The following is a 13,836-nucleotide window of genomic DNA, read 5'->3' on the forward strand; positions in this document are numbered from 1 at the left end:
TTATTTATAAGGTTAACACAATGGTATTTTGGGTGATTTTTCCCCCTTAGGCTTACAAATATCTGCGAGAAGAAGTTAAAACTTTCCAAGGAAAACCAATTAAGGTAAGCAAGCCATTGGCTATAATTTGTTTATATTCAAGTCAATATTCTTAATTAAATATTCTGATAGAAATTTAATATTTTCAAACAGGCACGGATAAAAGCAAAGGCAATAGCTATAAACACGTTTTTGCCAAAGAATGGATTTAGACCTCTGGATATGAACCTTTATACGCAGCAGCGTTACACAACATCATTTTATTTACCTCCAGTGTATAGTCCCCAACAGCAGTTTCCTTTGTACAGCTTAATTACTCCACAGACGTGGTCAACAACACATAGCTATCTCGATCCATCCTTGGTAAGTCTTTTTCTTAGAGTTTAACAGAAATTTGTATTGTAAACACTGTATAAGGTATACTTTGAAGGATTAAAATAATAAAGGAGCCAAATATGTTTATAGTTTGCTATAGTAAACCAGAGCCTTCAAGTTATATAGTGGGTTTTAAATTTAATTCAGAGATTAATATGGAAACCCTGGTGGCGTAGTGGTTAAGTGCTACAGCTGCTACCCAAGAGGTCAGCAGTTCGAATCTGCCAGACGCTCCTTGGAAACTCTATGGGGTAGTTCTGCTCTGTCCAGTAGGGTCCCTATGAGTCAGAATTGACTCGATGGCAGTGGGTTTGGTTTTTGGCTTTTATGTACATAAAAACCATTCAAATACTGAGATCTTGGCCGTTTCCACAGTTTATCTCATTTCTTGTCTGGCATTTCCCAAACTATGTATTCCATGGTAAAACACAGAATGTGATCAGAGCTGTAGTCTGAAATGGTGTATTTATGAGCTCAGAGAAGAGGGCAAGTTCTAAATAGAAGACAAATAGGGGAATTTTTTTAAGGAGAAAGAGATATTTTAGTAGGCTTCTAATAGTTAAGGAAAAGTAGACAACATACTGTTTTATAAGCTTTATTTTATTCAGTCCTCACAACAACCTTATAGTTGGTTGACACTTGAAAATTTTACAGATTTTTGGCCTATGTTAAGGGCCTGTGATCGGAGTTTATAAATTTGTAATGGATCCACTCATTTTTCTCTAGCTATGTAGATACTAGAAAGATTAGGTGGGTCTTAATTTTGGGTTAGAAATTTGGATTGGGATGCAAGAAAATCAGGAATACGAGTAAGAGTCTTCTTGAAATTGAGGTCTAGGTTAGAAAGAGAAGTGGTCATTAGGCTTCTAACAGGGAGAAGCGTATGGGTTAATGGACTAAAGGTTCTCATGAGGCTACAAACCAGGTTTAATCAGAATAAGAAAGATGGAAGAATAGAGTATATACAGGGTTATGGTCAGAAAGCAGGAATTGAGTTAGTAACTTTGAAAATGGCTCACATCCAGTATATGGCTAAGAAGAGAAAGTTAGGATGGGCCATCAGCCTGTATGTTGCTTGGGGTAATAGAAGGAAATGGAGAAGATAAGTACAAACCAGGCACCTAGTCATGGGGAAGTAACCTGGAGTTCTGTTGTTACCACTGATATGGATAGAGTGACCTTCAAAAAAAAAAGGAGAATTGATTTAATTTTAATTGTTATTACCTGTTACTACACACTAGAATATAAAGGTAAATAAATGATGCTGCTCGTTTGTAAAAACCTCACAGTCTTGGAAAGACACGTGTATCAAACAGGCAGTAATTGCAGAGATGGAGAGGTATATACAAAATACCAGGAAATATAGTAATTAAGGATTTTATAAGGTATGTTGTCATCGAAGTTGAGGTTTTCAAGATAAAATATGAGTTTATCAGAAGGATCAAAGAGAAGGACGCTTCATGAAAATAAACAGCATACACAAAAGCACTTTATGTATTAGTATTTCTGAGCAAAATCAGAGGTGAGGCTGGAAGCTTTATCAGGGCCAAAGTGTAAATGTTCTTACATGGTGTCCTGAGGTGGGTTGGGAAAGTCGTCTAAGGTTTCTAAACTAGGAAATGAAACCAGACTCCGTTTAGGAAATAGCTCTTGTAGCAGTGTCAAGGACACAGACTGAGGACGGAGAAATGAGTTAGGCTTTTGTAATAACTGAGAAGAGATTTTCAAAGGGGCCCAAAACCCCCACTCCCCCCACCCGTAGTCTAGAACCCACTACATTAAAAGATTCGGCATACAAGTGGCTGGAGTTGTTTCTGTCTATATTGTGTGAATCCTAATGTTTAAAATATTTACTACATTCTGTAAAAGCGCACCATGTCCATATATTACCTTTTCAAAAAAAAAAAAAAAATCACGAAAGAACTTTAAGAGGAAATATAGTTCATAAACTCTTGCTGTTGAATAATCTCCAGACTTGGCTAACTGCCATGTTTGTCCTGTTTAGCTCTCCCTGAACTAAGTTGCTCCTCTAATCATATTTATCCTTTTTTTAGATTAAGATCTCTTGGGATCCTGGATCAGTTTTCTGGCCTTGACTTCTGTTTTACATTTAGATGACAATTGAGGACAGTTAGTTTGATCTTGGTTTGCCTATGTGAAGACAAGTCCCCTCCGTCCCCCTTTACTTGCTCTTGACCATATTGTATCATTTATAGCATATATAAAGGTGGTGCATTGTAATTCTGCAGAAGTTTTAGATTATTATGTTAGCAACCAATTTTATTTTTAATTCTTAAGCAAAATGAGTCGGAAACGACTCGACGGCACTGGGTTTAAGCAAAATTACTCAAATACCAGGATCCTATTTGTAAAAGTACATATGTGAAATTACGTAGATTAATCAAGATTAGTCCTGATTGGTCGCATCATGATTCGTAATCTTCAAAATCGAGTTCTGAATTAAATACCGCTTTTGGTGTGATTGGTACTATTCTTAAATAGAGCCGTATTGTTATAGACTATACCAAAACCCACTGTTGTCAAGTCGATTCCAACCCATAGCGACCCTATAGGACAGAGTAGAATTGCCCCACTGGGTTTCCAAGGAGCAGCTTGGTGGTTTCAAACTGCTGACCCTTCGGTTAGCAGTCAAACGTTTAAACCACTGTGCCACCACAGCTCTGTTTACAGACTATAGAATTTCCTAAATAATGAATTAAAGATTCTAACAAATTTTCAGTGCATCTTTCTCTCCCAGTATTTCCTTTTGTAGTTTTAATTTTTTTTTTTTTAATCAGAATGATTTTATTTTGGCTCTAAGCTGTCTCTAATATCCTTTTTATATTATAATACTTGCAATTAGCTGTAGTTAAGGGGGGAATTGCTTATTTTTCTTTTTTTTCAAACAAGGAGGGTCCTGTATGTATCTCTGTCAATTTAGTGAAAATTTAGGGTCAGGATTGGAAAGCACCAAGAAGTTAAAATGCCTTCAAATCCATTAGGAATGCCATTTATACAGAAAGTATTTGAAACCACATATCAAGAATCCAGAAAGCTATAGCAATCACTCTATTCATCTTATAAAAAAAAGAACTGTATTTCGATACCAAGTTTTATCTTGTGTCTAGATTTCTTTAAATGGTTGGTATTTAAAATTCTGCACTTAAATTTTTTCTTTTTAACTTTTTGAGATTATACTTAATACCTTTTAAAATATCCAGATATTTAGAACAAGATTTGCGTGGAGGCAAATTAAAAAAAAAAACACTCAAAGGCTATGATTATGAACTAGAACCAAGTTAGTAGCAGTAGATACATAAATGTTCCTAAGATTGAGAATGTTTATGAATTTTATTAAAGTCATTGAGAATAAAAAAGAATTTTTTACTTCTTCCTAATAATGGTTCATTACATTAAGCATTTGGTCTTTTTCAGGCAAACACAATACCTGTGTTCAAGGGTTCACTATATGTGTGATTTTGAACAAGCTCCTTTCCTCTGTAGTATCAGTTTCTACAGGCATGAATGTTTCTTTTTCATTGGATTGTTGTTGGGATTAACCGAGACAATGCAGAAAAAGTTCTTAACACCATATTGGCAGTTGTGAGTGCTCAATAAATATTAGCCATTAATAATGGTAATCTTATAAAATGTTTTTCTCGACCTATGAATATTTTTAAGTGTAAATGGAACATAACATCTTTGAGAAGGTCGAGGAATGACCTAGATACCACAAGATATAACAGCATTAACCACATTGAAGTCTGTTTTTGGTTTGTCTGTCTGTTTTTTAATGAATCTAGGTAACTCCATTTCCAAATACTGGATTTATAAATGGGTTTACGTCTCCAACCTTCAAACCTGCAACATCTCCTCTGACTTCACTCAGACAGTATCCTCCTAGAAGCAGGCAAGTTCCATAAGTTACTAAAATGCTTGTGAGTTACAAGTTACTATTTTTCCAGTATTTTTGTAACAAGAGGTTGCTGCCATGTTGTAAAAAAAAATTTTTAAGCCTGTTAAACCTTGGTAATCCTAACCATACCATAAGTCACATTTATTAAATAAAATAGCTGTTTTCTACTTTTAATGATATACTTGACCACCCAGTAATGTTCATCAGAGATCAAATTATATGAAGCATAGAATTACATTCTGTAAAGGTTAAATACTAAAATCTATGCTGTAGTTACCTATAAAGGAGCTAGGGTGGTACATTGGTTAAGTGCTTGGCTGCTAACTAAAAGGTCAGTGGTTCGAACCCACCACCCAGTCCGTGGGAGAAAACACCTGGCAATCTGCTCCCATAAAGATTACAGCGTAGGGAACCCTAAGGGGCAGTTCTGCTCTGTCATATAGGTCCACTATGAGTCAGAATTGACTTGTTGGATAGTTGCCTATATAAAGGATAGATTCTTTTCAAAAAAGGCTTCTGGGGCACCTTGCACCTGTGCATGTATGCTTTTTAATTTGGACCTGGACTTAAAAATTGCTAAGTAGAACATTGACACTTAATTGATCAGATGTGAGTTAATTTCTTTAAAAAAAAAAAAAAAAAAAAAAAACACTTTTTATATTTTATTAAATAGAAAGCAGATTTTAGCTTAGGTATTCCTGTAAGTCTGCTTGATATGTAATGCCTTGATCATTTTATAACTGTGTATATACAAAAATTTTATTTATAGGAATCCTAGCAAATCACATCTACGCCATACAATTCCTAGTGCAGAGAGAGGACCTGGATTATTAGAAAGTCCTTCAATATTTAACTTTACTGCTGATCGATTAATTAATGGTGTCCGGAGCCAACAAACAAGACAAACAGGTCAAACTAGAACACGGATTCAAAACCCTTCAAATTATGCCAAGAGAGATATTGGAACAGGGCGAGTGGAACAGAGTAGTCTTGAATCATCTCCTGGTTTAGGTAGAGGAAGGTGAGTTTTTCACATATTTTGTTGAACAGGTGCTATGTGCCTATCATAAACTATTAATATTTTTAATTACTATACTTAGGGTATGTTTTATAATAATCTTTATTTTCAAATATATCACAGAAGATCAAATTGAAGACTAGACATCAAAGGTTTTATATAATTACTATGAGCCATTATTTTTAGAGCAGTTATTTAAATGATTTGTCTTTTTTTATGATATAAAATTATTACAATGAGAACTGTAGGTGAAATTGAGATATTTTAGGTCACAGTCATTATTTGCAGAGAATTTGGAGCTTGACAGCTGTCAGTCTCTTTAGAGTTTATATGCCTTGACAGCTTTTCCTATCCTTCCTTTCTACCCCCTTCCAGACTCTAATCCCACAAATCCCTAGCCTTACTTCATCCTTTTTCTGTCTAGCAGGGTGGTATAGTAGACAGATAACATGAATTTTGTAGCCAGGCAAACCAGAGTTTAGATTCCAGCCCCACTAAATTTATTTATAAACAAACTGTTATGGCAGATTTTACGTATTTCCATCCTAGGTTGAATGTTCTGACACCCTTGGTTCCACAATGTCTGTTATCATTACGTAGGGCTGTTTCTTTGCATCATAAAAAAGGCTATAGTCATATTCTTCTTGCTTTTCTATTGATACCACTTGTCCTCTTCTTGCTGTCTTATCTTTTGCCACTTACACGTCCACTAGAGAAATGAGATTAGAAAAGATGCTGGTGAGTCAAATGGCTTATGTTCAGTCAGTGATATCCTATCTGATGTTGATAAATTAAAGCTAGGTTTTATCTCTTTCATTACTAAGCCAGTGTGGGCTTCATTGGCTCAGTTGTTAATTTGATGACCGTCAGAAGGAAATCTGCCTCTGACACAAGTAACTGGCCAAATACTTAACCTATCTAAACATTTTTTTTTTAACCTATCTTGAAGAGTTTCAATGAAAATATTTCGAAGTTTTCTATACATAATGTATGCAGCACAATATTTCTCTTTCTTCTTGGTACAGTATATACTTTCAGTGCAATTTGGGATTATTAAATACAGAGAGGAACCTAGAAGCAGTTAATCAAATCTGTAGTTATTAAATTAGCATTTGTTAAACCTTTGTAGGATTACAAGATAGAGTTTGAATGGCCAAAGGCAGCATGATTAAGTAGAACTACCACTGGACGTGTCAGGAAAACAAAAGCCACGCCAGTTATTTTAATGGAAAATTTTATATAAATTTGGTTCAGCAGGTGTTGGAGAACTGAAAAGGCGAAAGGGGAACAGTGAGATAATACAGAGATAGTAACTGCAGGAAGCAGCTACCATCCCTAGAGCTGTGGATCAAAGGAAAGAGTTGGGGGTTATTAGAACCTAGAAGCTGGGTGGAAGAGAGGCCCTGCAGAACTGGGACCCAGACCTCTGAGGAAGGGACAGCACCCAGGCTGGTCCTGATCCCTCTGAGGTGATATCAGTCAGATGCTGCTGCTATTTCTGAGGATGTAGTGAGATTGGTTTTGACAGTGTAGAAAAACTGCGAACTGGGATCACCTGTTGCCCCGGGGTGAAGATCAGTTTCCAGAGTGACGTTGACAGAAACTATGTGGGAATAGGAAGGATCAAGTTCCTGTTTCCCTCTCACAGCCTTTCAGTCTCTGTTTCTAGCACTTTTTATTGCTAAAACCTTAACAAGAAGTTTCCTGGTAAAGGAAAAATGTGGTTTGCAGAATCCCAGCCACAATATCACAAAGAGTATGAAAAGGGCCTGGCTGAAGCTGTAAGACAGTATCTTAATAACCAACATGATTTGCCTTTTTGGTTATAGTCTCCATATATAACCTCCAAATATTTCACTTGAAACGACAGTAACAAGTTTATGCTTTTGTCCAACAGGTTGCAAATTTTGTACAAATGAAGCACTCTCGCCATCTTCCCCAACAAGGGAGTCATGCTCCTACCTAAAGACTGTAACTTAAAGACTGTAGTCCTCAACCATAATCCTTAATAAAGTACAAGGAGACTGAGAAGAATTCAGTTAATGTGTACCAATATATACATAACACTTGAGGAAAAAATTTGCATAGCTTCTATAGTCCTTGTTTCTGTACGTGGTCATGAAGCCATAGTTGATATCTATAACTTCATTCTTCGGTGTTCATTGTGTTTCCTTTGTATTCAGACAGGACATTCAGTGATCAGGACTCTAGCTGGTGGGGTGATCCAAACTTCCTTCCTAAAGGACTTGAATCAAGAGTCGTCATCCCTCCCCACCCCCCGCCACCACCTCCCCTCCACCCCAACCTCCTTATTTTGGGTTTGGGTTTAGTTTTCCATTAACTTTTTCTTTTTGGTAGGAGACAATCAAAGAGAATCCATTAGGTTTGCCATTATTTACCATCAACCCCTAGACTAGTCACCCCAGCCAATAGAGCAACCTTCTTTGCCCGTTGGTTCAATGGAGTGAGAAACCCCAAATGATCAGGTGGCTGTCTCAATCTCTATTTTGGTGAAACTACTGTTATATCACCTGGTGGAACATTTTTTAGGGCAAACCCAAATCACTAGAATTCAAAGTTGTGGGGAGAGGAGGCTAAAATTCTGGTACCGGATTATTAGGTATAATAGTGAAGAATCACTCCCATATCTACTCCATATTCCTGTAACTATATATGCTGGCTGTGGCACCATATTTTAGTCACTGATTCAAACCATATTCTGCGTCTTGTAAGTTGGCACCCCATTCTTTCAGGGTGTTGTTGACCTTGTAACTGAGCCTTTACTAGGTCAGTGTTTGATGGAATGCATGATAAATCAGTGGATTCCATAGGCTTGACTTTGCTGTACTGTATTGCCAATCAAGAAATGAGGAATGGCTGGCATTCAGCTTCAGTGTTGGTCACTGCTATTAATTAGGTTAGACACTATCGGTAGTGATAAACAGGTTAGCCTTGGTGAAGCAAAGTCCGTGGTGTTGAGCCCATGCATAGCATCATCTTCATTTTGTGGGTACTGTATACCTGGGGTGTCTGGAGAAAGAGGCTGAACACAGTATCTTTTTACCTGCCTTCTAAGGCTCTCTTCTGTAGTCAATGCCTTTTGGCAGTCACTAGCAATACAAGTATCTTCACACTCTGTCCATTCCAAGATGCCCATCCACATACCTCTTCCCATGAACTCCTTGTCATCAGTCTTTCAATCCTATCCTTTGCAAGCCTCACATCTAACCAGATTTTTAGCTCCCCTTTTTATGAATCACTGTGAATCCATACTTTCAGCCCCATCTGAGTCCAAACAAAGTAGAGAGTCAAATGTATTGCTTGAAGTTCTGTCCACTGGGAAGATTTCTCTTCACCGATTTTCAGTAGCACTCCTGGTTGAGGTGTAATGCTGTAGCAGTCTAGCGTATTGTGCATAACCATCTGTAATCTAGGTCCCAAATTTTTTCTCCTTAGTCAGATGGTGATAAGGGACTCTTGATGAGGCCCTAGTGTGAATGGAGAGCAAGCAGGCAATGCAGCAGGACTAGTTGTTCAGGAGTCTGAGCTATCTGTTCTTGTAGGTCACTTCTGTCATGTAGACCTGTTTGAGCTCAATCTCGTGTACACTGTTTCTATGTAATGATGAATTGCTGTTATATTTGCCCAGCTTTATGATTTAATGCCCAGTTCATGATAGGTAGTTCAAGTATTATGGTCCCTTGATATCCCATAGTCAAGCACTTAAGTCTCTACTAGGGGGTACTCAATGGAAAGCCAAGAGCTGTTTCTCAAAAGGAGAATTGTTTCCTGCAGAAGAGGGCATGGCTTTGCTCCAGAATCCTAACATTTTGCCTTGTGCTTCTGTAGGGACTAGTCAGAGGCTCCATATGCCATCCTTATTTGGCAAAGAATTTGAGGGATCCATATATCAGCCCTATTTGGCACAGACAGCTGAGTTGTCATTCTAATTAGTTATACCGTCTTGGACAAGACTAGTTTTTGGTTTTCTGTAAAATAAAGGAATTAGTCAAGTTATTTCTAAACTTCTTTCCAGCCTATATAATACAAGGCCTTCGGGCACGTCTTTGCATTCAGTTCCAGTGACAAAGGGATAAATAAATAAAAACAAATACCATAAACTGAAATTAATAGGTGGATCGTTAGACCCAGTAAGCCCCTCAAGGGCAATGAAAAGTATCTTAGCCGTCTTTGTCTCCTCAGTGCGTGACATGAAGTAGCCACGTAATAAGTGTGTGTTTTATGTTCAGAGCACTCCAGTGCATGACATGGCAGCACTGCTTGCAGGTGGTGTAATTTTGTAGGGTAGAAATTTAGAACACTTTTCATAAGGCTTCCAAGTAGGTATAGAAAGTTCTTGGGGTTTAGAAATCCTCATGTGATTTTAATGGTAAGGGGTAAGCCATTGAAGTAGTCATATAAGGATGAGGGGTAGTAAGGGAGGGTGGAATAGATTATTTTGGGTCTTTCAATTTGGGTAAGAAGCATTTAATAAATTTTCATTACCAATTTTTGTCTTTCAGTATCACATTTTATATATCTTGTCATTCCAACTATGAATGGATATTCAGATAATCATATCTTAAGAAAAATTTTGAACAGTTATCGAGTCAGTTCTTTTACTGTATTTTTTTTACCTATGTAGACATCACTATTAGTCCTTGATAATAAAAATTTTTTTTTTGTTTTGCGTATACTTAAGATTGGGATTTTAGAATCAAAAGCCATCTTTGAAAGATCACAAAATAATAAAGACTGAATTGATAGTTTTCTTTGAAGATGTATATGCATATATATGCTCAGTGAAAATATTCCAAATGGGGAAAAATTAACAGTTCTTTGCTTTCCACTCCTCTAGGAAAAATTCTTTTGGCTATCGGAAGAAAAAAGAGGACAAGTTTACAGTGAGTTCACAAAACATATGTCATTTTTATAAGGCATTTAAATCTAATTTATACTGAACAAACAATTGAATTGAGATTAAGACATGGATGAGCATTTTATAAGAATTTTTCCTTTAAAGTGATGTCTATTAAGTAATAACTGACATTTTTGCTAGTCTAAAGGGGAGAAGATGTAAGGTTTTTAGAAATATCAATTGCTAACCAGTTTCTTGTATCATAAGTACAGCTGAGGACATGTTATTGCACATACTGTAGTTTATGTGCATATGCCCAGATGAGTTCTATCTGGACTGCATTATAGTATAATTTAAAATAACTGGAATCATTAGATTTAACAAACAGAATAAGTTTCTCTCATATAGCAGTTAGTTCATCAGAAGTATTTTTCATTCAGATATATTTTATTATGTGCCCACTACATACAAAGCAGTATTGCCTTCTGCTGTAACTTATGGTCAGGGCAAACCTAAAAATATGTAATAAGTTTATGTGAGTTGAAGTACATGAGAGGTGGTCACTTTTGCTTGGGTCGATTAAACAAAGTTTCTCATGGGATAATATTTATGTTGGGTTTTAACGGAGGTTGGTATGGGACTTTCAACATGCAATGATGAGAAAATATCCTAGGCAGAGTTGAGAAAACAAGCTTGTGCATGAAGACATAAAAAAAAAAAAAAAGTACATTTTGTGAGCTTGCAGGTGTAGAATTCCACACTCGAAGAACTAGAAAAAAAACCTTGATGAAATTCTTGGCCCAGCCCTCTGAGCCATCGTGTAGATGCATTCTCATTACAGAAGATAGTTTTTTTTTGTTGTTGAGAACTTAGAAAATACAAATTAGTAGTAAATGAATAAACAACCAGAATTCTACTTTTAATTGTCATTTTAGCCTAGTTTTTGGATAGCCCTTTAATCAGGCAGTTTATGTTGGTTGATTCCATTTGGAATTGTTGAATCCTTGTAACCATTTGAACTAAACAAGACTACCATCTGAATATCTATCAGGAAATGTGCCGTGCATTGTTACGTACACTGCATGAATTATTCTAATTGGTCACTAAGTCACCTTCAAAGGTGCAACTTTTTCCCATTGCCATTTCTGTGTCATTCTGTTTTCCTGATTCGTATGTTCATACTTGTGAACCACTTGGAAGTCAGGAGTGTGGTTCATATAGAAAGTATACCTGTTGTTGCACTTGCATGTATGAGGCTAAGAAATTTTCATAACTTTAAATATTTACAGATAGGTAACATAAGTATGTGAGCGATTGGGCCTGAGTGAGCCCATAGGACCAGGAACAGTGTTCATATTTCACCTGTAGCCATTCAACTCTTAGAAAAATGTAAACACTGCCTTCAGAATCAAATACCATCTGTAGGCTCTGTCATTTTGTAACTCCTATGTCTAAGCAGCTGTTGCCTGCCTCTGTCCCTAAGAATAAAGATTTAGTAAATTTTTATAAATTCTTTTTCTAAAAATGCCTACCTTCTGAAAACAGGGGTTTACTTCACAAACATACAGATGTTTAAAATGAAAGATACTTTGAGATTGTTTGAAATCATAGTGTCTAGCCATAGTTTAGAACTTTACTGGATTATTTTGAGTATCATTATGTTCACTATACTAGATTAGAGAGAGCCTACAATATCCTGGTGGTTAATAACTGAAAGCTTAGGTCTAAGGGTGCATGACTGGGTAAAATTAAGTCAAGATTAAGCACCTCTACCAGAATAAAGTAGAGAAATAGGCATGGATGTCCAAAATATAGAGTGGAATTTTTGTCAACTCGGATCCATTTAACCTGCTTTCATTTGAGCTTTGACATATTTTCTCTACATAGGGAGTAAGCTTCCTGTTGGTTTTAATTTCTGGGAAACGTTGGCCCTTTCAAATTAGATAAACCCCATGAAATGTTGCTTCCTCATCAAAGTAGCCAACTACATTCTCAGCTTTAAAAATACTTGAATTATACCTAAATATAAACTCAATTCCCCCTCCCGTTTCTGGTATCTTCCAGCCAAGGAACTGGATTTTTACAAAGTAACTTTTGCTTGCTATAGCAATTTGATTGCTGTTTTTTAAATAAAATTATATTATTGTCTTTCTTGTGAGATTTTGGGCTTATAAATTACACTGATATTATTGTGCTGAGTTTACTGTCTTGAAATCAGACTAAGAATCTGTTATACCTTTTTTCTACATAATTATTTAAAACTGTACAGTGTTAACAGTAAGTTAATGTTCAGATAGCTGAGCCTCACTTTTTTGTTAAACTTTTTTTTAATGGAAATCTTTGTAAAATTTTCTTACATAGATTGTAGGGAATGGAGAGAGTGGTATTTTTGCTTGTTTGTTTTCTTTGAATATTTCCTTTATGACTTAGATTATAACTATTGGTTTGTAACATACACTATGTTGTAATGATACAAAATTATCGTCTGGAGATTAGTATGGTTGTTGTTTAGACTCAGGCTATTCTGACTTTTGTCTAATGGTAATGAAGAGCTCTGTGAGCAAAGTATTTGTATTTTATTAAGGCACTTATATGTGTGACATATATCTTGGCTATTAGTAGTCTTGAGAGTTCTGTTTTACAGCTCTGTTCTAGATGGATGAGGGGAGAGGTTGCATAATAAACAACCTTTGATAAGGTGACGAAGTGTTTGTGTGGTTGAATTATCTGTTTAAAGACATGGTTTTCAGACAGATGAGAAAATCAGAACCTTTTAAAAGATTACTTGCCTTATTCTTTTGATGTATTTCTTAAACTTAATGACTTTTTACATTTGTCTTAACTTTATGGAATATTGTTTTGTTTTGTTTTTTTTACAGAGGAGTCAAACTCAGTCTCCGACGCCACCAAAGCCACCATCTCCTAGCTTTGAATTAGGGCTCTCCAACTTTCCTCCTTTACCCGGAGCTGTAGGCAGTTTAAAGGCAGAGGACTTGTTTGAAAACAGGCTGTCCAGCTTGATAATAGGATCATCAAAAGAAAGGGTAAGATGTATAAGTCTAATAATTACTAACATTTACTAAGCACTGATTTTATACCAGGTGCTTTGCCGAGCTCTTTGCATACATTCTTTCTTTAATACACAGAAGAATCCTGTGATGTCCGTAATATTACCTTTGGTTTACAGGTGAGTCTTAGAGGTTAAGTGATAGGCACAGGTCACACAGAGTTTGAGTAGTAAGGTCAGAGTTGAACCTAGGACTGTTGTGCTGTCAAGTCCACAGTCTCTTTTAGTTACCTTGCTGTCTACATGACATGACATGAGTAGCAAGAAGTCTAAAATAACTTTAACGTTAATGACTTTTGCTGAACTCCATGGGCTACCAAACTAGTTGCTTTCATCCCTCTGCAGTTATTATAGTCCCGGGAATCAGTGTAGCTATTATAATCTCAAGAATCAGCCACCTTTAGAGCTTTAGAAATTAAAGGGTGTTTGTTTCCGATACTCCTTGTGGATTCCAGTGTAATTGACTTGAAGGAGGGATCTGCCTTACTGCCAGGATTAATTTTTTCAGCTCTGGAAAGTAAAAAGGAGCAGTCTTCTTTTTATATTATTAATGGTTATTATTA

At 36.3% G+C, this 13,836-nt stretch overlaps 1 protein-coding gene across 2 annotated transcripts in view; it reads left to right on the top strand.

Annotated features, from left to right (window-relative positions):
- LARP4B (La ribonucleoprotein 4B) overlaps window positions 1-13,836 on the top strand; it is a 135,726-nt gene that overhangs the window by 106,803 nt on the left and 15,087 nt on the right. The window contains exons 10-15 of one of the 2 annotated variants that reach the window (XM_049881667.1): window positions 51-104; window positions 193-402; window positions 4,218-4,324; window positions 5,100-5,351; window positions 10,207-10,252; window positions 13,086-13,250. In XM_049881667.1, the coding sequence (XP_049737624.1) occupies window positions 51-104; window positions 193-402; window positions 4,218-4,324; window positions 5,100-5,351; window positions 10,207-10,252; window positions 13,086-13,250 (834 nt within the window). The remainder of the gene's footprint in view (window positions 1-50; window positions 105-192; window positions 403-4,217; window positions 4,325-5,099; window positions 5,352-10,206; window positions 10,253-13,085; window positions 13,251-13,836) is intronic. The other variant, XM_049881668.1, reaches the window with a different exon arrangement.

The sequence above is a fragment of the Elephas maximus genome, chromosome 4 (assembly GCF_024166365.1).
Source record: "Elephas maximus indicus isolate mEleMax1 chromosome 4, mEleMax1 primary haplotype, whole genome shotgun sequence".
Classification (NCBI taxonomy): domain Eukaryota; kingdom Metazoa; phylum Chordata; class Mammalia; order Proboscidea; family Elephantidae; genus Elephas; species Elephas maximus.